This window comes from Haliaeetus albicilla, chromosome 4 (assembly GCF_947461875.1).
Source record: "Haliaeetus albicilla chromosome 4, bHalAlb1.1, whole genome shotgun sequence".
In the NCBI taxonomy this organism is placed as follows: Eukaryota; Metazoa; Chordata; class Aves; order Accipitriformes; family Accipitridae; genus Haliaeetus; species Haliaeetus albicilla.
In genome coordinates, this window is record NC_091486.1 from 14,819,251 (window position 1) to 14,846,340 (window position 27,090).

Below are 27,090 nucleotides of genomic sequence, written 5' to 3' on the forward strand. Positions count from 1 at the left end.
GAACTTCCCATAGTAGTAAATGCCAGGCTTTATGTCTTGAGAATCAACTTCTATCAGCATATTTTAAGAAATATGCTGAGGGAAAAGCTCATAAATGGTACCAGGAGTTCAGCCATACAAATAATTATGAATATAGGAATAATCAAAGGGTTTTAGTGCATGCAAAGGTTTGTCAACCCACTAATAAATCACATGTCATTACATGCTCAAGGAACTCCCACAGTTAAGGGAGTTAACTACTGCATTATTTCTTCTTTTTGCCTGACAAATATATTGATATTAGTATGTACCATACAGCACATAATGCATAATGTGACTGAGAAAGCTGTCAGTTACAAAAGGTATGATTTTTTAATTTCCTAGTTGAAAAGCAAAACAATACTTCATTCTAGTCTGTGAAATACAATCTGCAAAATACAGTAACTATCCGAGTCCGCTGCATAGGAGATAATTCTTTTGCAAGTAATCTAATTTGAAACAGCATGGAGTACCACACACAAGCTAATTTATTTTTTCAAACTGGTAGTGACACAGAATAGTTTCTCACACTGACTCTGTAAAGTAGTACAATAGTATGAAATTCTTTGTTAATTTCCTTCATTTTGGGGCATTCAATGCTGTACCTGAAGGTAAGAAGAGCAGTATATTTAAACCTGTCATCCTTCCAGATTTTTTTTTCCCCCCTAAACAAAAATGCAAAAGATTCAGAAAAAAAGAACTTCCTTTTCCTTCTCAAGTGAGGAAAGTAAAAGAAAAAATCCTGGGGATGTATGATCCTACAAATGGAGACTGTTCAGGTGCATTCAGTTTCTAATCAAGCAGGCCGAGCCCCACACTCCAAGACTTCTGCTGTCTCCCATTTGTTTGAAGATAATTCTAAATACTGACATAGTGTAATATATGCAAGTCAACAACTACAGGAAACACCCTCGGGAAAAGGTGCTGGCTGCAGAACCTTTGTGAGTATTAAGCCAAGATCTGTCACCACCATACTGTTTAGAAAGACACCCATGTGTTTCAGCGATGCTATTCCTAGAGCACGTGACCTGTCCCTGTAAAAATGCAACTAGGTGTTGTTGGTACTAGTGTGGCACAATTTCTCTGTCTGCTGTTGAGAGCTGTCACTTACCCCAGTGGAAACCAGGATAATAATTCTCCCTAAGTCAATGAAGTCACACTAAAATAAGCCCAGCACAGAGCAAAAATCAACCCTCAGGTTATATGCAAGATTCAAAGCCACAGAGTAAAAGCACGTAACACATACCATACTAAAACAAATAAATTCTAAAGGTAGATGGATTTGGGGCAACCAGGGTTGCTTCCCCTATCCTGAATCTGAACTAGTTCTGCTGTCATGCAAAAAATCTACTACAAAAACTTTAGCCACAGCTTTAATTACCAAACTTGCAGTTAATCCCAGGGCAGTCCGTGACAGTCAGCACACTGCAGGCGGCTGGGATGCCCAGCCCTCTGCTCAGCACTGGTGAGACACCCCTGGAGTGTTGTGCCCAGCTCTGGGCTCCCCAGGACAAGAGAGACGTGGACATACTGGAGGGCGTGCAGCAAAGGGCCGTGAAGACGATAAAGGGTCTGGAGCATCTGACATAGGAGGAGAGGCTGAGAGAGCTGGGACTGTTCAGCCTCAGGAAGAGAAAGCTCAGGAGGATCTTATCAATATGCATAAAAACCTGATGGGGGGAATAAAGACAACAGCCAGACTTCTCAAGGGAGCCCAGAGACAGGACAAGTGGCAACGGGCACAAACTGAAATACAGGAGACTCCACTTAAACATAAAAAACCCCTTTTTTGCTGCGAGGTTGGTCAAACACCAGAACAGGTTGCCGAGAGAGGGTGTGAAGTCTCCATCCTTGGAGATGCCCAAAACCTGGCTGGCATGGTCCTGAGCCACCTGCTCTACTCAACCCTGCTTTTAGCCTGCGAGTGAACTACATGATCTTCAGAGGCATATTCCAACCTCAACTATTCTTTAGTTCTACAATAGCTACGCAAAACTTCTCTGATACCCAAGGAGTCAGCCACTACTTGCAGTGGCGTCACCACTACATAAGCACAACTGAACCTAAACCTCTGCAATAATCAGTGACTTGTTATTATTGCAACAATGTTCTTGCATTTTAAATACAAAACTATCCCAAATTCCTCCTCAGGAATTAGTGGCTTCTTCTCCCTCTTCTACACAGAAATTATATGATATTTTAAAGTTAAAACACCTGTTCCATTTGCATATTCTTATGCAATTTTATAAATAATAAACAAATAGGTTTGCTTTGCTCCAGAAGTTTACAACATCAACCTTGCAAAATCTAAACCCCAAATTAGCACAACAGATCGCTCTAATCACCTCTGTAGATTCCACAGATCTTAATATGTAGCTTGCATATCCTTTTTTTTTTTTTTAAGCAGAGTTGTAAAGTAGAGACTCAAATTTCATTAGCAATCTCTTTCCCCCTGTCAGATGCAAGGGTGTGGTGGCCAAAATATCTCGGGCAATAATAAGTTATGCCCTGGCTGAGACTTACTTTCTTGGTTCTTCGGGGCTGGATATCTGAAAACAATATTTTTGTATTTCTCGCCTCTGTGGCGATTTGAAACTTATTCAAACAATCTGAAAATCATTCAAACACCTTCTTTATCATAAAAGCCAAATATAAGTGAATTTTAAAAGAATTCTACTACAACTTTTTGTCTTTTTTTTTTTTTAAACAGGAAAAGAATATTGCAATTTAAAAGCAGCTAACTTCAGAAAACACGTGAAAACACAGTGCATTCAAGGGTAAAGGTAGTTCTTCACATTGTTAAAGGCCCCCAAGAACACCAATGAGCCATGAAGCTGGAATCTTAACCTCTGACTTAACAATTAACCTTGTGAATCATATGGTAGGACTGGTGTTTGTCAGGAAATATTTCTGTTTCATTTCAACTGAAGCACAGCAGCAAAAAAGAAAGAAAATTTTCTAGAAAGCAAAAAAAATATTACTCTTTGCCTTTTCAGGAGTTCTGATACTTTTATTCTTAAAAAATTAAAATAATTCTATTCCATTTCCAAACAGTATATTTCAGAAGAGGGCTTGTTAAAAAAAAAAAAAAAAAAAAAAAAAAATAGTTTTCAGATCAGCCATCTATCTTGGATATTTTTAAATAATCATGGTTCAAAAGGAAGGGCAGTCACATGCTCTCTCTCCAAGATTTTTGAAACCACTTTATAACCCACTAGTTGCATGTATAGTTTATTACAAATGTGACTTCCTGCACAGCTCTCAAAGTTAAACCCAGCTAAAAAAAAATAAAAATCTTTCAATCATTAAGAAAAACCTTAACACAATTAAAAAGATACATATATATACTGTTTTTAACGTAAGAGTGACAGGTGGCTTCTGGTCTATATGTTATTTTTTCTTTAAGGACTAAATACCAACAGCATGATATGCAGAGCCTTTGTCATAAGATTTTTTCCCCTCTATAGTCAGCTTTGGGTCCGTTGTCCTTATCACAGAGACAGCTCAAAACATAATTTTCCAGCCTCTGCTGGAAAGCACTGTCACGCTCCAGAAAGGCCCACGTCTCAGAGACTGGTCATGGTGGCTTGGACAGCATAGGTACCAGCACCGCTATGCATTCCCGCATTCTTCACATTGCGCTCATGGACAAACGCGGTGTACTGTCCGTCCGCGGCGCGGGTCCTCGGCGGGGCCCACGCGTCCCACGGGCTTCCACCACGTTGGCAGCGGTCGGCAGCGTCAAAGGGCCTGGATCATTGGGGAGCGGGAGGGGGCACAATTAGTAAACTGGTATGGATGACAAAGAGGGTGGAAAAGTAAAGCAGAGGTAAAGACAAGACGACTGATGCGAAAAGGCAAGGAAAAAGGGCATTGCTGGAAGGTAAATACTGAAGGAAAGAGGCATGCAAGTATACGCGTACATGACAGCGCTGTCAAATAAACCCCTTTTCTGCTCAGTATCATGCACATTTTTGCAGAAGTCTGAAATGACAAGTTAAGCTATCTCACGTATGCACTGTCTACACTTACCAAATGAAAAGCACCTCATGTTTCAAAGCACTTCACAAAACTGAGCAAGAACCACGCGCGTTTTACAGATGGAAGAAAATAACGTGATGGAGGAACAGACCTCCCAAAGATGCAGTGCATTTTATTTGTGGGAAGCTGAAAGGGTTTAAGTGGCAGCTCTAAATGTACACCTGAAACAAGCATCTGTAAGTAACACCAGTTTTCAAAGTCACTGGAAAATGCAGATTCTAATGCAAGTTAAAAAAAAGGAGAAGAAAATAGCAGCTCAGAAAAATGAGCATTACTGCGCAGGAGCAAACAGTAGAGCACGCACAAATCATTCACAATTTAGGTGATTAAAGGACCAAATACTACTGAAGAAGCTGACTGTAGCTGTACCTGATTAACATAAAATCTAACTTAGTTGGAAAAAGAGCCATTTGAAAAAAGGTCACAATACAAACTAAGGTATAATTGTTCGTAAATTTTAAATTTTGAATTCCTAAAATCAAAACCACAGAAATGCCATGCACAGTTATGGCTAGTCTATACCACAGTTGGAATAAAGTCCTACAAAAGCTAGAAAGAGGAGCAGGGGAGGACACTCATCACTTTAAACAATGTTTTGAAAAGTATTTTTATGCAGGAGATCTTAGCTAGAAAGCTGTAAGGCTTTAGGCACAAGCATCTCCAAAGCAGCAGGAATAAGCAATTTACTGAAACAGCTGAATTTTAAAAGACTTTAAAAAATGGACAATGATCCATTAACTGTTGTCTGTTGTACTAGGATTCTCTACTGGTATGTTTTAGGAGAGGCTGATGCAAGGTACAGTCAGGTATCAAAAAAGCACTTGGAAAAAAGTACTCTCTCGTAAACTACTTAAGCAAGGAAATTCCTAAAACAAACATATTCTTTCAGTTTAATGTAAAATTCTCTATTTAATGACCCAAATCTAAACAAAGTGGAAACATTGTTGCTGCTCATCTAGAGGGGTCCTGCACAGCCCCCAGCTCAAATTCTACCTTCTCACGTTCCAGAAAGTCTGGTCTAACACTCCCAGCCCAGTCAGAACAGCTAAGCAGTCAGCGCATGAGTTGGAGATCACAAGTGTTAAGGCAGGGAAGCAGAAAAGCATGCAGGATTCACAACAGTGGTAAATGATTAATGCTCAGGGATAGCCCTCCTTTAGAGAGAGAGGATTTATACAAAGGTCACCCATGGGTAAATTTAAAGTTTTGTTTTTTTGTGAAATACACTGAGGAAGTGACTCATGAATACTGAAGGCTCCAATCCTCAACAGTTTGTTACATTATCTTCCCATTTCTCTAATTTAAGTGGTTAAGTGAAAGCTACATCCACTAGCAAGCAAAAAAACCAACAACCAACCAAACGGAAAAAAAAAAAAAAACAAACAACCCCCCCTACTTATTCCATAATAAGGAAAAAATTATTAAACCTTTGTCTCCTGTCCTATCTTAGCACAGAAACAGCTTCTTGAGAAAAGACTAAAGTTAGAAAGACACTGATTGTGTATTAGGCTTCCCAGTCTTGCAGTTAATGTTCCAGACCATTTTCAGACCATGCAGACCAGTACAGTTTTCCTGTACTGACAATTTTACTGGAATGGAGCAAAGAAAAAAAACCAACCCACTAAAATCCTTCCTATCTGGCAAAGTACCTTCTACAATCTGGCACAATTGCTGCTGGCAGCTGCAGCATTAACATTTTAAATTAAAGGAAACATTGAAATTAGGAAGGGATCTAAGCTGCAAGGTAGCCAATACAGGCATCTGCCAAGCAGAGTACAGAAACTCATGAGGTCGGGACCTTACTTCTAAACCCCTTCAATCTAACCATCTACAAAAATCTCCAGTCCAAAAGATTTTGGTGTTCTCAACAATCCTTGGCAAACTCTCTCTAAAAGAAGACTATTTTTCTGACAGAAAGCAAGGATAATTCATGCAGAAACAGGCCAATTAAAGACAGTAGCAGTTGAAAAGAGATCTTATTAGCAGCATCGAGACATCGAGACTTGAAGGCGCAATAGCCAAGTCACAGCCCCTGCAATAAATACGTATGTTCTGGCAATTATATTAACCTAACCCCACTTCCCATCTAGGAAACCAGAATATAGCTCAATTGCTGACTCAGCTCCAAACTGTTGTCTTCTTCCTACGGCTGGATTTGCCCTTCATTACAGGCAGTACTGTTTCCAGTGAACACGTTAAAACCTCTTTGTCAGAAGACAACTGCCTTCAATAATAATGATATGTCTCTAAGAAACATAACACACACACACACAGTACAAGCATTACACTCTCGATTAAAACACATCATTTGCCAAGAAGCTCGTTTTCTTTATGGCATACTGTTTTGGGTTACATGCAGGTATATTTTATATTCACTCCCAGTGTTCTATAGAAAGGCTACATACTGCAGCAGCTGGCGTGTAAGCTTAGATTTCTTGACAATGTTAAGACAGACAGGCTCAAGTTCTTAATCCTAAAACAGGCATACCAAGACCAACACTGAAACAGATTGGCTACACAGTCCTCTCTGCTTCTGAACAAAAGCAGCAGGATTTCAACAAGCAACAGAAGCCTTGCAAATACTAGCAAGAATGCTAGCACGAATCAGATACCCAAGAAGAGCTGTTTGGAGCAAGAGTCGAACATTTCCACCAAAGGAAATACCAGTTTCTAGCACGCATCTTGCAATTAGACCAAAGAATAAAAATAAAACCATATTGAGAATGCTGAAGAATAAAGAAACCACCACCTTTCACCCACCACCATGGAAGGAATCGAGCGATCAACAGGATCTCATCATAGACAAGCACAGATTTCAGATACTAGACAAATCAAGGGCAAAAGAAAGAAAAACAGCATTGATCATATGTTCTGATTGAAACTTCAATAAAATGCAACATATAAAGCGGAATTACCATCCCCCTTATAATCCAAAATCCATAGTATTAAAAGTCTTTAATCAATACGATTTACAAAAGTGAAGTACATTTGTCATTACACTGTTAGAAACAGATATCATCTACTTTTAAGAGATACTGAAGCAAAGTAGGTTCATATGCCTGACAATGGGAGAAGGACCTTTTCTCTTGAGGGATGAAACTGCTTAGGATAAGAGCTTTTGTGTTGCTCCATTCCATTGCTGCTGCTCCTGGAGAGTCTCGCAGAAACAAGAATTACCTTTCTAAGATAAGCCGTACTGCCTCTGAATGCACAAGAAGCTGAATAAGTTAAGATGACGTGTGCACAAGTATTGGGTTGATATATGTCAGTTTTGGTTTTGAAATAGCTTTGCATTATAGAATTACTTTAAGAAAAGATAAATGATATGTACATTTATCTTCAAACAAACCATCCTCATTTTGAGATGCATCCAATCCATAAAACAAATACTCTGATTACATGAAATCAAAGCTCTTATCTTCAGCCTGTGTCATTTTCCTCAAGCTCCCATTCTACCCAAGATAATGAAAAAAAAAATCAGCTTGCCCATTTCAAAAGGTTCAAAAGATTCACAGGGATACTGGTTTACAAGGTTCTGCATTTTGTTAAGGATCAAGGTCCTTGGGCCCCATGATACCAAGCAAAGGCTTACAAGGAGTATTATGGCAAATGAGAAGGACCCAGCTCTCTCCAAGACTTGAAAATGCTGTTCCCCATTTAATCACTTCCTCGGTCCCTGAAGAAATTTCCTTTTGGTTGGTAGTGACTAAGTGTGTTGTCCTCACCTCCCCACACTACATTCACAGCAATAAATCGGCTGCATCATCACTAAATTAACTGTCAAATTAGGCTAAAGATACAAGGATGGCCCCTTATTTAAGAGCAGATAAAGAAACAGCCACTCGAATCATGCATAAAGAAGCAAAATTCATTTCCCAGCAAAGCAGAACATACCACTTCTTGTCTTGCTGGCTGGCTCCTGGGCTCCGTGCGAGGTTTTCTATTTCCACTAAGACTGGGGCAGAAGGAACGACTGTTAGGACAGGTAGGTTTGGCTTTGCATTCCAGCTCTTTGGAGACAGAATATAAACAAGTAATTTATTATACACACATTAATGAAGCGATGACACATTACACATAGCAAAACATATCACCACTTCTCCTTAAGCACAAAGCTAAAGTAAGGCTGTTGGCTTCCATTACTTCCACAGCACTGGATACCTATGCCCAGTCTTTCCCAGTACCGCACACAGTACTGGGCTCATAATGAATCCTAGGCTGCTCAAAGATTTCAGTAAAAAGCTACGGCCTGCTGTGTCCTTTTTAAATTCATGCAGTAATGCTTTCCTTCTGTATTTAACTTTGCAATAACAATAGATACCTTTGGGTTGCAGGCCTTTGGACTGCCATTTGAAACGTAACTGCTCCTGAAAAAAACAACTCCTTTTCCATAGAAGGCAAAAGGCTGGGCAAAGCAGCGATCTATCAGCGGAGATTGAGCATTTTAATGTTAAAACAAACCATAATCCCGTTTCCACCAGTATGTGACCCTTTCTGTTGCACTCTGCATCTGAAAGGCTCCAGAAAACAAGACAGGGTCTCTCCAAACTCCAAGTCCTGTTTTTTGATACTCAGAAGGAGAGTTACTTTACACTAACATCCCTTTTCAGTGAAACAAGGTATTCTGTGTACAAGTACTGAGGGAACAGGTGTCACTGACTTCCTTCTCAAACTCAGAAAACACTGGATTTTTGCTAACAGTGTATTCTTTCATTTGACGGTGCATTCCCCTCTTTCAGAGAAAAAATACTGTAACCAGGAATTAACATAGCCGCTGATGAACTGCGTCCCCTTTTTTTTTTGTTACTTAGCATATAGAATTAATGTGCTTTGGATAATAACAACCCTCAGACCTTTGTGTAGCTATGAAAATCTGTATCTATAAATAGCATAGTTTCTATAGTACTGGGGCATGAGGTATCTTCCTTATGCCAGCTAAATTAACCAATTATCTTGCTTGTAAATTAGTAGTCATTTCTTGGCATGCAATTTAGTAGTTAACCATTTGTAAGTTTCAATTGGTCATTCACTGGATTTTAAGGACGAGTAACAAAATCCTCAAACCTGTTGAAATACATACAAACTGCCTTTAAAAAGAATGAGAGTCCTTACTTGTGATCCATTAGTTTGGTTGCTAACAGCATTGTTTGCAGTACTGAAAGACAAAAAGCATTTAAATCAGAATCAGATCAACAAACTATTTCTGCAGGCTGACAGAACTGCAAGGATTTTCAGAAACACACAAAGTCTAACAAAGATCTTTCCAAAGTACTTAACTGTTCTCAGAAGAAAACTTAAAAACTTATGCTTTAGGTCAGCTGCCTCATTCTAGGTAACTAAGGGTATCACATTATTTTTATTTGTTCAAGCTGTAGTTTATCTGTAATTCATCTGGTTCTTCCTCTTCCTTTCCTAAACCACTTTGGTTTAGAAAGTCTTCCTGATTAAGCAGTAAGGCAGGGCACTTTTAAAGCAAAACCAATATAAGTTTTAGTTAAACACCCAGCAAAATGTGACATTGTTGAAACCTCACCTACATGCTGTAGATACTACATTTGTTCCATAACTAGGACTCTTCTGATTTGAAGTTTCACATCACAAAGTTTATCAGAAAAATTAATTAAGTTTCTTCTGCATACAACCTCTAATGGACTGAATTACTGCTTCAGGGTCTTAAAAGCAGCTATTCAAAATTATGCGCACAGCAGCTTAGCACAGCATTAATAATAATTTTATATTTATAAAATTATATATTATATATTATATATTTAATAAAGAAGACCCATATCCCTACTTCTGATGATGTCTGAATCTGCAAGAGACATTTCACATTTTCACATTTTTGAGAGACTTAAAAGCATTAACACCCTGCACAATAATTATGCACTCCAAATCTCATGCAAAGCAAACTTTTTTCCCAGACTTCTAATCTTTTAAAAAATGGTTCCAGTCTCCTACAACCCATTAATCTTCTGATTTACAGTCTGGACAATAGCTATCCAACCTGGCAAGCTGACAATTCAAATAGATTTCTGTATCTACTTCAGCGATTCTTTAGAATTATTTTACTTAAATACCATAATGTCAAGACCAAACAAGCTGTTCCTTGCCTGTTTCCCAGCTTCGCACCTTCTCTATTGAGAGAACGTGGAGGTTACCACAGAATAGTGCACATTTAACAGAAATATTAAGGAATGCCTTCTGGGTAGCACGTTTCCCTGTGCTGAGTTAACATAAAAGAATGGAACAACATACATCTTTCATGATGCATTTCAATTAGCAACACTCGAGTGTAGAGTTTCAGAAATGGCATAGATTGCTCTGGAGACTAACATAACAGTGCCACACCTAGGTGCAGATCAGAAGATCACTGTCTTATCAGAAGGAGAAACTGCATATGAAGTTTCTCTTCCCACCCTCAGAATGATCTAAGCAGCATGAAACTCGGAGAAGGGCATGACAACACAGCATGACGAGAGTACTAATTAATCAGACAGTCACATTTTGCATGCAGAGGATCCTTAAGCACTTTAATGACACCCAGTTTTGAAGAGTACTTCCCCGTTTTATAAAAAGAAAAGACAATACAGCAGGTCACAGAGAGACCCCCACTATAATAACTGCAGCCTCGTCCCCACACTTCCTCGACTTTTCCCCCTCGTGCAAGAATCAACCCTGTTGTTTTGAAATGTTATTTCAACATTCCTTACCCAGCTCCTGACTGTCATGATGCTTAACATCTACGAGTATCTACTTTTTAAAAATAATTTGGTTGCAATTGACTATTGCAATGTTCACAATTAATTAGGGCAAAGGACAGAAGCCAGAACTGAGTGACTTAGTTCCTTCGCTACCAGGTAATTCTTTTTAGCCTGGTTTCCTCTCTTCCCTTAAGGAAGGGCATGAAACCTGTATGATTCAGATTCATATGAGTATTTTATATTGCAACAGCAAGTATGAACCTACACATGCAGAAAGAATCTAGGTATAGAAATTAAGAACCAAAAGGCCTCCCCCTCAGTGTTGATCATGAATAATTTAGTATAAATATATACAAATAAATACTTAAGTATATAAAAATAAATGCAAGTATAGTACAGAATACAAAATCATCACCATATTTTGAATATTTATTTTACTGTATTTTCCCTGTCTCTGACCTTCACTTATGTATTTCAGTCACATACCCAGAGTAGGCAGATTTCAGAAAGAAGGCATCCTCACATGCTTTCACCTGACCTCTTTACACAGCAGCACACAGAACTACAGCTCATATCCAGCAGGAATCACAGCTAGTCATAAACAAACCCCTTTGCCTGCTAGTAAGCAAGTCTGGCAAAACCTTCCATGTGACAGCAACACAGGAGCTTTGCTTTGAACAGTAGGTTTTATGTAAAGCAAAGAAACACAAAACCCTCAGCAAAACCACAGTTAAAGAGGTTAACGCTCTCTACGTTTAACTAATCTTATAACCTCCTTCTGCAGACATGTGCTCAAGTACAGGTGGCAAACACCAAAGAGAAATTTAAATATTGGAATGCATCTTACCTTGTTTCTTCAAGTTTAGCAGCATGTGCTGCAAAAATATAAAGTGTTAATTAAAATCTAACTTGTAATTAGGTTATCAGTGAAATATTAAGTATATTATTAATAAAAATAGTCTAGCACTGCTTAAAAGTAGGCAATTAAAAGAGCTAAAGTTGCATGTTTTCCACGTATAATGTGTGAAAAACAAAATTCTAAATTGGAAAAATAAAATAAAAAAATCTGAAGAGCAAACCAAAGAGTCAGATTTAAGCAAGTATCTGAAAGCATGCATGGAGGTCACGCTTGACCCATGCAAGAGTGGGAATAAAAAACAAGGTATCACATCCTGTCAGGTTGTGACAACAGAGTGTAACTCCTAGGAACAATTAAAAAAATCTCAATGACAAAAATTTGAAACTTGATTCATAAATTTCAAGTATTATAATTAATATACCGCTGTTTCCTGGACCCAAGTTTTCCATCTTCATACAAATTTACTGTTCAATATTCATGCATGTTTCACCTGCTAGGCAAGCTAGAATGACATGGTTTGGACACAAGCTTTTTCTGATAAATACATGTGATCTCCCAAATAAGTCAAAGAAAACTTTTGAAAATTAAAGAGAAGGGCAAACAGCTACAGAAGAATTCCTACACCGAACCTTTAAAGGATATCATTGTTTGATTCTCACAGTAGATTATACCTCTCAGAACGGAAGGTCTTTTACCTTTCATTTGCAGTGTTCGTCTTGAATACCTCTTGCTGGGCCTTCTTTCAAAGGATGCTGATCTCCTGGCTTTGTTGGTCTTGGTGGTTTGATATTCTGTTTTCCCACTAACAATGCCATGTAAAAATACATAACAATAAAATAAATCACTTATTTTTAAAGATAGAATACAGACACTGCTCATCAAAATGTCACATTTCTATTTTAAATTCATAGCTTAATAATCTGATCTCAATTCTATTAAAAAATCCCAAACTTAACACCTCAGAAGGCCCTTCACAAAAAAGGGAAGGAGTTTTACAAACATACTAATCTTCACCCCATTTTCCCAAGACAAAAGGCTGAAGCAGTGACTCCTTAAATATTAAGTTGCTGAAAAAGCACATTTTCCCTTTGCATATTTCTGTGGTCACAGTGCATGCGGTTTGGGAGAGGTTGAAAATTCTAGGAGCGAGTAAAGCTTAAGCTATGTTGCCAAAGGTCATAGAGAAAGATGACAATAGGACTAAAAACCAGCATCTAGATGCTCTTGCTCCCAGGCAAGTCTTTTTTCCCCCCAGTTTGGCCAGACACTGCCCCCAAGGCAGTAGCAGCCTCATGCTCTGCTGACTCCTTGGTACCACTGATCCTTTCTGAAGGAGACTAGATGGGATTGCTACAGTTGCTGGAAATGGAAGCCAAGTATATGCATACTGCCTGGGGTCATGCCCCACCCCCTTCCATATGTTCTCACCAACTCTGGTGGGGCAACTGACAGCATTCTGCAGGCTCGTCTGGGACCACACGCCTTTCGGAAGTCTGTTACGTGCACCAGTAGTGCCTAACATGGAATGGGCATTATCTTAGGCTTCTGAAGCACTATCATGACTCAAACGGTCAGGAACTCAGGAGCTAAAAGACTTGCCGTGTCCCCAACTGCACAAGTCAATCATCCATCCTCTGTGATTCATTTAGAAAAGGGTGGGCTTTCAAGATGAAGTGATCTGTAAACACAATGTACTATATACGCTATGTCAGGAACATAAACCTTGAGAAACCTTTGGCTTCCTACTGCACAGACCAGAATCACCTAAAGATAAATCAGAAAATGCAGGTGGAAAATCCGTATGATTTAATAAAACCAATAATGCAACTCACTCAGCTTGCAAGTTTCATTGCTCTATATGTCCTAGGACATGTCCCACACATGATCCAAGAAAATCAAGAAATGACAGAAGATATGTGCTAAATGTCAGGTGACACTGACCTGTATCGGAACCGGGATCCTAACCGAATGAAGCCTGACCGACTTGAGCCTTTTTGGACAGGACCTCGGAGCCGGAAGAAGGCGTGATGTTCCACTGCACATTTCCACAAGTGTTTGCAGGCTTTGGGATGATCCAGTCTAAAGACAAAAGTGTGCTCCTGCTCCTTTCCCTTAAAGCACACAAAGCACACTGATGATTTACAAGGGGCTTGAGTAAGGCAAAGCTACAATTCAGTGCAAGCCAAATAAATTTTTTTAATGAATACTGAAATGTATGCTTAAAAGAAATATTTTAGGCAGAACAAAAAACCCCAGCCTTTTCAGAAGCTTTAATAAACAACTGCTCCATTGTCTGAAGTTGGAAAGGGCTAGAGCTCATATATTTAATAAGTCAAACCTCTGAATAACTACAAATTAAAGACATCATTATAATAGGAAGGTACTTCTCAATGAGGCTAACATGGTCTCACTTCCAAATCTGATCTCCTCAAATTACCAATGCTCACATTTTATTACCTCAGCTCTGTGCGATTTCTTCCCATGGGAACAATTCTGGCACCTGCTTAAGGAATTTATTCCACTAAATGTGGTACATAGCCTTTTTTTAAACTTTCTTGCACAATGCACGCTGTTTCCAAATTATCTGGTCTACACTAGTTTCACAAGGTATTCCCCTTTTAAAAACAGGGTGAGAAAAAAAAGTAATTGAGCCTATTTATTTTATACTTAAGTCCCATCATTCCCCTCCTCCCCCCAAGTCACAATCAAAAATCTTGCAAAGCATCCACGTTAATTCTCAAAACTTAAATATAAAGAAAAAGATCAGGACTATATAAACTAGCACTGTATAATCAAGACTGAGATGTAACTTAACAGATAGTTATCTACCTGTTCATCATCTTCAACAACAACTAGAGTGAGTTTGTTCTTCTTGAAGTCAAGCCTTGTTATCTTTGGCCTGCAAGATGAATAGAAAAAGCAGGTTATGTCTAACTCTCTTAGTAACTCACCGAGAGGTATGTTCGACATCTTGCCCAAGCCTCTCTATAAATTTTTTTTTTTCTGTTTTTGTGGGTGTCTTAAGTCCATGTAGTAGGGCTTGATTATACTGTGGATATCAATGTATCACTTCAAAATTTAACACTTACTTAGAAACCTTCAAGATAAGAAGTCAGCAACTTCTAAAGAGATAATTTTATCGGAACTTAAAATAATAATTACTTGAACTGAAATCAAACTCCACCCAAATACTCCTGCTTGCCTACTCTTCCACAAACCCACAAGACTGAACTCAGAAAGACACAAAGGCAGGCCAAAATAATACTGCTTTATTAAAGAAATGTAAATCACTGTACAATATATCACAGATCAATTCCTATGACGACTCTGTTTCAGAAAATCCCAGCCAAAGAGAACAACGTGAACACGACATGACACAAAAATGCAACCGCTTTCCCCCCTTCCTGCCCACCAAAAATATACCCAGAATTGATGGTGGAGGGACAAGACACACAGATAACATTTCTGCTACAAAGTGAGTGGTTTTTGGAGAAGTTTATAAAATTGGACTGGGCCAACCCAAACTAACTATTCATATGATGAAATTTCACTTCATCATCTGCCCACTCTTTGTATACCAGTTTCAAAAGACTGAATAGGAATTACAGAATAAAGCATTTAAAAATCCATAAATGCCTGTGTACCCAGACCCAAATATGCTAGCTAGAAAGCTCTCCATCTTGTGTTTTATGCAGTATAAAGCCCTGCAAAATTTCATCAGAATGCTTCTAAGAAACCACGGGTTGTTATTCAGGTATTTGACAGATAAAGAAGCATGTGTTCATAAAAACTAAAGGAAGCTCTATATCCCCTGACTATACATAGATCTGGTTTTGCAGGGGGAGGGGAGGGTGTTTAGGGTTGGTTGGTTGTTTTTAAGTAGTCCTTACTAATTGGCAGAAAGGGACATTTCTGCCCTTTACTAGGCACAAAGAGACATTTTCTTAATGAAAAGCCTGCCCAGATGACACTATGTAAAAAATGCACTAGTACTATGCCTCTGCCTCTTTTTCAACAGTAAGGTGTTAACACTTGGCTAGAACACCTGAAGAAGCATCACTTCACTGACTGGGTGCACACTCTACTTCCAAGGCAATCTAGTATAAAATACAACAACAAACACACTACAAAAAAATAAAAAAACCATCCTAGTTATTCCGCCTTTTACTTGCCTCTAGCATGGCACACATATACAGCCTATTAACATGTCAACCAAGAATGTTAAAAAAAAAAAAAAAAAGAATATTTTTGGACACCACAAAAACACAGGCAACAATATTTCTGCAGGTACCTAGTATTCACAGTGCTCGCATATCCCAAACAAAAATTTTTTTTTTGCTAGTGCAAAAGAAACAAAAGAATAAAAACCTAAATTGTATTTAAACATACAATCAGAGAGCTTACCAGAAAAATAAACCAATCTTTGTGTCTCCTTCAAACACAAGAACTCCTGTAGGTGTTAGTCCCAGGCTGTAATCATTGCCGTCTCTTGCCTAATTGCCACAAAATAAAAGGTTATGTTCATTTTGGTGTTTGACCCTTTATCTAAATTACTCCAGTGACTAATGCAGCTTATTCGCCCAGCGTTACAATTAAACACATATCTTCTTATTTTATACAACAAAACTCTCATGTTTCAATGACCTTATGCTATGGATTTTTCTAGTTTGCAACCCTTCAGTAAGGCTGACTAAAGTGGAAATTTAAAGTTGATTTGTCTGTGTAATAAGGACCTCCTTTTGCAGTTCTCTGCACTTCCTTCTCCACAGGAGATCTATTTTTACTTGTAGTTCTTCAGCTGGTAGCTGACTGGACCCCAGCCAATTTTACTTTAATTACTATGATTTTCACATGGCTCTTAGTCTAAATACAAACTGTAGTACATATTGCCACACCAATCACATATTTAACACAGAGCAGATATGCTTGGACTAAAGTTATACCTTCTAGAAATGTATACTATAAAGTGGAACGTCAATGCAAAGCAGTATCAGTTGTTACACAGTTTAGATGAGTACAATATTCTCCCCCCTCGCCCCCCAAAGCAAAACCAGTGTTGAAATGCTGGACAAACCTAACATTATCATTTCCAAAGGTCACCATGCTGTGGTTAAACATACCTTGACTATGTGCATGTCTACACCATACATTTCCAGCCACTTAGCTTTGTTTAAGTAGTTAGTTTCAGCCTGTGCTGGTGTTTGCCCCCTGAAATAAATTTTTTTGCTGTTAGGAAGATGCCTGAAAAAGCACATAAAGGAAAAGCTGGTATATAAGGAAAGACAAAAAGAAATTCCTCAAAGTTTGTGAAAAAACTAAACACTGCTGACACTTGTTCGCTTTCATGAACATCAGGGTCACTTTTGTAAGTTTTAACCTGAAACTGCTGCTGCAAAAGCTATTGCATTTTAAGATTCTGTGCCTCATCATTTTACCCAGACCTTTGAAAAGCTTCATTTTTCACATTATATCCTCTTACAAAATATGACAGAGCCATATCAGAATTATGTTTCTGAACAAGACCACAGAAGAAGTGTCAGCAGCATCTTTTTAATACATTCTCTTCACAGAAAAATCAGTGCAAAAGGTTGGTTAGCATGCACTGGAAGATCTAGTACCTGCATTCCTTCCACTTCTCAAAAATGGCTAGTTCCATCTCTTCAGTCTGAGTGGGAACAAACCTAAACTCAGACACCAGTTCAGGGACATGTTCAGCAGGATCATAGTCTCCAAGTTCAGCTACAAAAGAATAGCACTGTCAAGCAATGTTCCCAATAAACACAGTGGATATCAACAGGAACTTTTGCATACTTTTCTAGTTAATCTAAAATACTAAATTTCTTTTTTTTTTTTTGACAAGGAAATTATGGATGCTGAACAAATGGTTGTGTTGTCTGCACAAAAGCTTTGCATTAATTTTTAAAAAGTGCTATTGATATATTCCTTAACAAGCTCCCTATAAATGGAAGTTATCAACATCCTTGAAACTCACCTTTTTTATTGCAGAAAGTTTTCAACATTTTTATTACTGAAGTCTCTACTGAGATGACAGCGGACTAAAGTTACAATGGAATTTTGCCTTAAATTATTAAACCAAAATCTCTTGAGATTTGTAAAAAGCAAAACCAGTTCTGACACTTTCATAAGACTATTTGTTCATTCTAAAAATCAGTTTCTGGTTTTATGACTATAAATCCCCCTGTCCTGCTAAATTACTCTGTGTCAGGGCACAATCATGCAGCTGATATTTGTCGCTCACCTTTTCATCTAAGAACATAATAAATGCTGTACTGGGTCAGTCAAATGGCTCATCTAGTCCACTGCTGCATGCTCAACAGGGGCAATAAGAGATGCTATTTAGAGAGCATACTGGAACATACTAGTCAATGGGTGTGCCACATCAAAAGAACAACCTCCTTTTTTCTACAGATGCTAACAAGTCCAGCTTTTAAAGACTGATGTATGCCTAAAATGCTGAAACTCATTTATAAAAATGTCCTGATTTTCAGTCACTAAGCATTTGCTCCTCCCACTGATTTCAAGTTGCTTCTTAATGTTCAGTTCATATCCAAAAAATAAGGAATAATTATGTAACTTAGACCAGGCCAATAATTGTTCTGTCTGAAAAAAAGAAACTACAGAAGTTTGTGTAGGAGAAAAATAGTGACATCATTAGGAAGACCTGGAAAAGTCAAATAACTACACATAGTATTCCACAGGTACCAAAACTACATACAATCTAAAAACCTGTTTCTTGGATTTCTGAATACTGCAGGAATAATAATAATCTTTCCACCCCCTCCTTTTTCTTTTTAATGCTGACTGAGGAAGTCTGTAGTTCTACAATAATTTACTCCCACTAAAACGCCTGCCTCTGTTGAAAGGAATGCTGTCAAAGCCAGCTTAGGTTCCAGCTGATTTAAATAAAAGTACACAGCTGTCAGACAGTAAGATTAAAGCCCTGCTACGGGCCTCATTGTAGAGAGAGGAAAGAAAAGACCAGCACAAAAAGCAATGGATATATGGCCTAATTAGATCACTTTGTTTTTCCAAAAACTTATTCACTGAACCCGTATCTTAAGGCTCTAACAATGCTAATATTTTTAACTATGGAATGTATTCTAACTGTTTTCCTTCCACACAAAAGAGCAGGTTAAAAAGGCAGGTATCTTTACAGTTTAACCCCAAGTCTCTATACCTGCACATGGTCAGGGCCATTAGCAGTTCCTGCCTGAAGAACAAAAAGTGTTTTGGAAAGTATCTGTAAGAGAAAGAATTTCAGTGACTTAGTCCTGTTACCTAACTCCTGCAAAGTACAACATTGCATTGGTTTATAAGATGAATGTTGCGTAAAGAATTTGTGCAGCACAAATGCCTGGCACATCTCCAAACTCCCTCTTCATCAGAGGACTGTACAACAGCTCTACAGCAGAGGTTCTGCAATTTTTTTAGACTCATGAAATAGGTTGAGTAAGGCCATTATAGCTATATCCTCCAATAAGGACCCAAAAGCCTACTCTAGCAGACATTTCTAAAACTTCAAGCCTCCCCTCTTTCTCTTGTGAGTTCCCCTGCTTGAAACCACAGCAAACTTCACATTCGTTAAGATCGCACCCTCATCCAAACAACAGAAGACATTGGCCATGAAGATCAGTGATGTACAACCTATACGTGCAGCTGAAGGTCAGACCACAGCTCTCACTAGAGCCATGGACGCTGGAGTCTCAGCTGGAATCAGAAGTTAAAGACAACTCATTAATAAGAGTCTCAAATGACTTGAGCAAAGTGCTGTATAGCTTAGAAAAAATATAGTATGTCACCTCTTTTGGCTGAAGAAGGATCTGAAATACCAAGAAGTGCAGTTCAACCATAAATGCTCAAGTACAAGCATGAGACGTGGGGCACTAACATGTTTCCACAAATAAGCTGAAGTCAAAAGCTGGTGGTTTTTATATACAGGACTTTTCAAGTGAGTACAGGACCAAAATAATTTTGTACCTGATTTGTACCACGAATGGCAGAAACTACATGATGAAAAAAAAGTGAACTGTGTTACTACATCAAAGCAATTCAGGAAGACTGCAGACCTCGTATCTTGTGTGAAAGTGGACAGGTTTGCACAAAAGCACCTGAGAAAACAAGTTTAGGGCAAAGCTGTGTTCTATTTCTTGAGGAATCGAGTGATTTTCAATATACGCTTTCAGCAAAATTACAATAAAAAAAAGAGCTGTGTTTCACACTGGATGGCTAACATCTGGGCAGAACCCATTTTCTGGATATAACAAGGACAGACTAAAAGAGGTAATAAGAGTACACACAAGCTGTTCATACAAATTCATCCTTCCCTGCTCGTACCCACTCACCTTGCATGTTATAAGCTGCCAACTGGACGGCTGTGTCAAAAGGGCATTCCAATCTGCCATAAGAGAAATGCATTGTTAAAACCATAGCTGACACTATTTAGCAGACAACTCATACCTGACAGTGAGAAACTCAACTTGTTTGGGATAAGAAAGTGAAAAAGGATTAGTAGATTTTCAGCAAATTAACAAGAGATAAGCACTACATTATTTAAACATTCCTCTGATGCTATTCATGCATAGAAAAGTAGTATTTTAGAAAAAAAACACACATCACATTACTTAGTAAAACTAATTATCCACATAGAAGTTTAATAAATCCTATGCTAAACACACTGTAATTGTTTAAAAGGCTGTTTATCTGGAATACTTACTTTCCACTAAGAATATCCAGTTTCAGCTGCAGAACAAATAAATACCTGTAGGATTAAATAAGAAATAAAAGTCATTGATTAATAGTTCTAATATGTCACTCAGCCAACAGGAGGAAGTTTGAGCCTGACAAATAAAAATGTTTTCTACTCTTCACATGGGTTTTCAAGACCAAAGAAACTGTGTTGTGATTTTTCAAGGCTTTACCAGTTGGGTTTGTATGCTTTGCACACATTTCAAATGAAGTAAACCCAAAACTAGAAGTTGCCACAAGCTGAACTAGTATTGCGTGGTAAAAGAAACAGGATACCTAAGTGTCACTTTTTTCTCTTCTGATCCTACTTGGGCAAAGAACAACTTGCAGCTTCCACATTTTCCTCACTATAAAGTCTCTCAAAAATAAACATTCCTGGATTGCTTAGTTAAAATCTAACCCAGAAAGCTGACTGCAAAGTGACAAAAAAAAAAAAAACCCAAACAGTAGGCTGCAGCCTTTTCAACTTGTTTACTCTTCAGAGCCAGCTTTCCTTCACTGCCTTGCTTATTCAGTACTCTTCTTGCTTAGAAATTAGGCAAATATTGAATACAAAGCTCGTATCCCTTTGGTGTGCAACACCAATCCTTCCGATCCAATACCCACAAAGAGTAGCCCTCTTGCTCCATTATGGTACACAGAAGTAGTCTCATCAACTAAAACGCTGCCATCCACAATGGTATCCAGTTTGAATTCTACTATAGATGAGCAGAAGCCTTAGGCACAAAGCCAAAGACGATGCCTCTGTTTCAACATGTGCCTATGTCTCCTCATACTCACACACATAGACACGAAACAGATGCAGGCATTTTTCCTATAGGTCCCTTGGAAATCCAAATACTTTGTCAAACCATTTATTATCCAAAGCCTTTTGAACACTGGCCCCTACATGGGGAAGAAATTTGTTTGGTACTGAGCCTAGGTATCAAAAGAATGAGCACAGGCCTCCAGTGTATAGTGGGTGTGATCAGTCCGTGCTTATCAGTCACATAACACTTGCAAACAATTCAAGCATACTTCCCATGCCTAGGCAAGGTTACATGACCTCTGACTGGTGGCATCTGATGGGAAGCTGGCAGAAAACATGAGCGAGCTGCACCTGTGGAAGCTGAAAAGTGGCTCCAGCTGGGTGTCCTGCTGCACAAAGAGAAGGTGGAACCCTCAGAAAGCCCCTGCTAGTGACACCTATACCCACAGCAGAGCTCCCCTTGCCACGGCTTCTTCAAGGCATAAAATTGTCTCAAGACAGAAGAAAGACTTGCTGCTCTCCTCTTCTGGGGGATTAGCTAAGCAGACAGACAGGGTTTAAAAGCCCTCAGGTTTCAGGGCTGCCCTACTAAAACCTGTATAGCAAGGTCTGACTGGCAGAACTCAGTCAGGATGGATGAAAATGTTTTATAGTGGTAGGTACAGATGTAGGTCTGAGTTTTCTCTATAGTTACTATTTTTAAAGACAGTTAAAAGTTTATTCAGGAACATGAATGGGGAGGTAAAACACTCTTCCCAGATCAGCAGGAAAGCATTAAAGAAGAGCAGTTATAACATTATGGTACTACATGTAAGTATGAAGCTGTACAGGGTACATATGGCTGTAAGGGGTAATGCTACTATAATCTTCCTGGTAGCACTCCTAGGGATTTGGCTAAAGTGCAGACCGAAGATCCACACAGACATAAACCTGAACAACAAACAAATATACTTCACACTCTTACAAATGGCTGAGGGTACAAAGCATCTACAGCTATCAAGAAAAAATAACAACTTTGTTTTCTCTCCAAAACGGATCATCAGCAGTGGTGACAAGGCAAGGAAACGTTGCCTTTTACAACAGACTTATACTACTGACAGATGGCAGGTTGTGTTCTCATTCAAAGCATCCCAAGTATGCCTCAGTCCAGCATGAAATGCAGCATTATGGACGGATCTGTGAAATGCTTTCATCAAGAGAAACTGCTGCTCACCTGATACTACAATTCTACACACATAGTATTGTTAACTCACGTCTCAACATGGTAGTAAAATACTATTTTCCCTTTCTATAAGCTCTGAAAAGACCACAGAAGTAATGAAACGTTAACTGAACTTATTTTTGCCAAAGAGAAGCTCTAACTTGCCATTCAACACTTTTCTACCTAAAGAGACAGGATGACTACATACAGTTGAAACTAAATGCAGATTAAAGAAGAGTACAGAAAGAGGAATTATGTCTGTTCTCTTCAGTAAAAACCTCTGTCCATTGTGTATAAGCTACTCAGATCAGTTGCCAGAATTGCCTAATAAAAAATGGTGCATCAACTAATATAGTAAATATACAGATCTCTTTATATTAGAGCTCATTTATTTAATGAGAGCTACATTAGAAACATTTACAAAAAGCCAAGTGAGCAAGCAGCTCTAAGGAATTCTCAAAAACATCATACAACTTTTTAAATAAATACCACAAAACCATTTTCCTGGCCTTATTTGGATACCTCTCTCTCACACAAAATCCTTCTTACCTTGTTAGCTCTTCACGTAGATTGTTGGGCTCTGATGAGTAAAACTTTACACGAAAATGCAGACAATACGGTGGGCCAACTGCAAAGCAGAATTCATTCAAGACAGCGGTAACAGTTACTGGATGAGACATCTTATTTTTTTGTTACACAGAATCCCATCGCAAAACTTGACTGAAACTGGCTCTGTCCTACCACAAGGTCTAAAGGCAGAAATTCCTTTGTGACACAGAAATGCATTAAAAACATCAGGGTGAAAGGATACCTAAATACACACACAAAATAGTTTTACATGTTACAAGTCAATCCAACAGTCATATCACATTAAGTTGATTTGTGCTGCCAAGAGCACGCGAATCTAGGTTAATCCCTATATTTAAGGACTCTATCCATCACCAAGAAAGCTGTGCATCTTGGCTTTGCAGTTGACCAAACCCCCAGGCACTCTGTTGGTCTCTGTAACACCTTCCCAGGGCTCTGGGAAATACCCACTGCTGGCAACTCAGGCCCCTTTATTCCACAGAAGTTTAGACATATTTTAGGGGCATTTAACAGACCCTTCTGTGGAAGAATCACCTTTTCTGGAAACCAAAGAGTTAATTCAGCAAAGGATGGATTAACAGTTCTTTAAAAATGTGCAGCACTCTGCTGATTCTTGCATCTGACAGGAGGAATTTTCTCCCTCTCGGTGCTTCCAAACCCTCTGTTCTATTAACACAGCACCACAAATCCCTGAAGACTTCCCACAGCAGAGAGCAAGGAAGCTGCTAAACAAAAATCAGCTGACGTCACATCTTACCCAAGCATGCACCACTGAAACGACCAGGCCACGCTAAACGCCTGCGCAGCAGGTAAGGACTTGGTAGTCCGAACACAGATTCGGGCACTCAGAACTGCCCCAAGGGATAGAGGCTTCAAGACAAGTTTTCCTATAGTCAGGATAACGATCTATAACACTAAAGCATCTTCAGCTGCCTCCATTTAAACTATAATTAATGAGCCTCTAACATGTTTAATTAAGGACATTAGACTAAAGTAATATGAGCTACAGAGGGAAGAGGCCATTAAACAATCAGCAGCACCATGCCAGGTTTTTGTCACCGGGTCCCGTCACTCCTCACGGGACACTGCCCCCCACCACCCATTTCAACTGTCTGTGCCTCCTGTATGTTCAATATGAGATCCCAAGAGAAAACAAAAAGGACACTTACTTTTAACTTGCTTTTTAATGCTTTTTGTGTTGTCCAACCAATGCTGAAAAATAAATTACTTTCATTGAATTATCAATAAAGAAATCTCACAGAAAGAACAAAAAAGGTAAAAAAACCCAACCCTATTCATTAGTGAACACCATCTTGGAATAACAAGTAGTTCATTAAAACAATCTAATCCAAATCTTTCACAATTCACAGTTCTCGGTGCTCATCAAAGATCCTTTCACTCTAAGTTTGTAATGCAAAATATCAGTTTCGAACAACAGAAACATTCTGTAGTAACTTATTTAAAGGCAATCTTCAAGAAAGCATTATCTACTTTAAAAAAAATGTACTGACAGAGAACTTTAATTACTAAAATTTTCATCCTATCCAAACAAACAAACACTTAATTCACGCATTAGTAGGTCAGCCAGTGACTATGTGCCAGGGAGGCATAAATCATAGCTGGAGACTCTGGCACTCTGTTTGTGATGTCCACTTGGGGTGGAAGGGGAGAGACAAAATAAATATTGTTGGCTTTCAGGCATTTTCTTTAGATGACTCAAGCGTAATAACAGCAAAGAGGGTCAGCTCTACTTAATTCTCCAAAATTTATTCACATCTGAAATTTTAGCAATTGTCACATGGGAGGACAGAAGTTACTGCCCCACCTACTAATTCTAATTATAAGCATTAGTATAACAATATAAGCTAAATGTACTTGACATGAAGCCAAAATAAAGGCTTCACTTGCCCTGCATACAACAGCACGTGAAAATTAAGCTCTAGATGGCAGGTTGAGAGAAACATCTACACGTATATGCTATGCTCCCTAAAATAATTGCATATACGCCCACTGCTGAAGAGTTTATACCAGAAACTAAAGATAAAGCTGGAAAGCTAACGTACACCTAGCGGTAGAGACCTGCTTCCAAGTGTTGTGCACAGTGAACAGCTCCCTCCTCCAGAGAAGGTGACTCAGTTAAACAGTAAACACAGCACCCTAGTCAACGTAATTGCATTGACTCAACAGCCAGAGCAAGCTACCTAGCACACCAGGGCCTGCATGGTTCACAACGACCAGGTAACACCACCTCATTTGATCAGTCCCAAATGTCACCTTGCAACTAATACAGATGAATTACATACTTAGCAACACTCCTTTCGTTAAACTACGTGCCATAAGGTTCACAGTGGGCCCCACAGAGGACCAGGGGTATGAGAAAGAACCGGTATTTTCAGGTTGCAATGCCAAGTGCAAACACATTCCTGTCTTCAGAGCAGCCCTGCTTTCTGCAGAGAGTGTGTAAAGTCAGCCTGTAACACATCCACGATATGCAGCGATTGATATATTAGCTGCAGATCCGCACAACTGAACCGTCTACTGCTGCTGTGCACGCTGCTGAAAATGCTCTCATTACCTATTAAAACAAAGTAGCTACAGAAATCTATTTGAAATATATATCATATATTTTTAAAATACAGCAGGAAGCTTAGAGAATGAAGCAAATATTTACGTCAACTTTGCTTACACTACCAGCAAAATGGAGTTGAGTAATTTTTTTGTTTGTTTCTTTAAGAAAATGCTATAATCTCTCTTCCTATTCCATAAACTCACTTGCTTTAAGAGACAACTTACTCACTCCTTCCTGCACCATATAAATATACAAACTGCCCACTTGGAGGGTTGCAGGTGATTTAGATACAGGAATGGCAGAGAGCCATTTCTAGGCTACAGGACTGGCTGTGCATGCCTGTTTCATCTCCCTCCTGTTTTTTCTCATCTCCTCCACATTCCGTGGCAAGGCAACTGAGAGGCCCACGACAGGCACTGATAGCGTTTTACTCTGCTCAGCTCTTACCACCGCTGCCTACAGGAGCTGCGTCTGAATGGTAAGGGTCTGTGGGGAAGAAGGGAAACAACTGCTTTTAAATGGAGGGGAAAAAAAACCACAAAAAAACCTCCAAAACCCAAACCCAACACATGCATGGATACACACAGATGTCAGGAAACTTAAGATTTATTTCAAGTGATTAAAATGGAATTCTAGTGGACCTGGCAAAAAGTTTACATTCTGATGAGAGTTTGCTCAGCACAGTCTACTGCTGAAATCCAGAGATAAAAGTTCGCTAAACAAAAAGCAGTATCAACAACAGACTGCATAGAGTACTGGAAGTCCTTAGTAAAACACTCTGCTGCTTCAGAAATTTTAAAACCAAAACAACACACACACACACACACACACAGACACACAAACCCCAACTCAGCAACATTTTAAGAAGGTAGGGTAAATAAGGGTTTTTTTAGTAAGATGGAGAGCCCAAAACTGGTCCCATGCTTTATAGAATTAATGGGTGCATACTTAGTATAATGCTACACAAATAATTAGCACTGCATTAGATAAAACTGCCAGAATAACAAACCAATGTGTTGTACAATTCCATTAGGAACAGCAAGTATTTGATGCTTGCAACATTAGAATTAGGAATTTGCCACCTGTTAAATGTTTGATGCCTTGTTACTAGAAACATCTCTCCAGCATTGCTACAGTAAAAGCCAAATAGCCCAACAATCTTTATCTTTTGTGTCACTGGACATGCTGTACTGTTCATTGTCAGCCTGAATCAAAGTTACTCAAATTAACAATAGCCTGTTCCCTTGGCTGCCAGACCAAGTCTGGCATATGGTGGACGATCTTGCAAATAACTCCTTTTGCCATCTCCTGCCTCTTACTTGGGGCTAGCGGGGGAATCTATTCCTAACCATCAGACTGGCAATGAACACAGAAATCATATGAAAACAACAATTCTTTCACTTCACTAATTGTTTCAAGAACTTCTTTAAAGAAGTTAGTGTTTGAATCCTAAAATCCAAAACGTCAGGAAAAGTTTGTATTACCTGGGTTCCCCCCATGCCCCAGTACATCATAAACTCAAACACCTAACTACTAATCACTTCAGCAGCTCCAAAGAAGAAAAAAAGCTATCCTTCAGTTGTTCAAAATGAATCTATT

The 27,090-nt window shown here is 38.8% G+C and overlaps 1 protein-coding gene across 9 annotated transcripts in view; it reads right to left on the bottom strand.

Moving 5' to 3' along the window:
• The window catches only part of EPB41L5 (erythrocyte membrane protein band 4.1 like 5), a 61,217-nt gene that overhangs the window by 19,807 nt on the left and 14,320 nt on the right, over positions 1–27,090 (bottom strand). For 6 of the 9 annotated variants that reach the window (XM_069781035.1, XM_069781034.1, XM_069781033.1 and 3 more), the window contains exons 4-16: positions 24,092–24,134; positions 22,884–22,962; positions 20,354–20,398; positions 19,983–20,035; positions 17,238–17,358; positions 16,740–16,827; positions 16,024–16,112; positions 14,449–14,518; positions 13,561–13,730; positions 12,315–12,421; positions 11,608–11,635; positions 9,172–9,214; positions 7,954–8,069 (exon numbers count right to left, since the gene is read on the bottom strand). In XM_069781035.1, coding sequence (XP_069637136.1) covers positions 7,954–8,069; positions 9,172–9,214; positions 11,608–11,635; positions 12,315–12,421; positions 13,561–13,730; positions 14,449–14,518; positions 16,024–16,112; positions 16,740–16,827; positions 17,238–17,358; positions 19,983–20,035; positions 20,354–20,398; positions 22,884–22,962; positions 24,092–24,134 — 1,052 coding nt within the window. Of the gene's footprint in view, positions 1–493; positions 3,769–6,808; positions 6,882–7,953; positions 8,070–9,171; positions 9,215–11,607; positions 11,636–12,314; positions 12,422–13,560; positions 13,731–14,448; positions 14,519–16,023; positions 16,113–16,739; positions 16,828–17,237; positions 17,359–19,982; positions 20,036–20,353; positions 20,399–22,883; positions 22,963–24,091; positions 24,135–27,090 lie in introns of those variants that run through there. The other 3 variants (XR_011324295.1, XR_011324296.1, XM_069781036.1) reach the window with 3 other exon arrangements.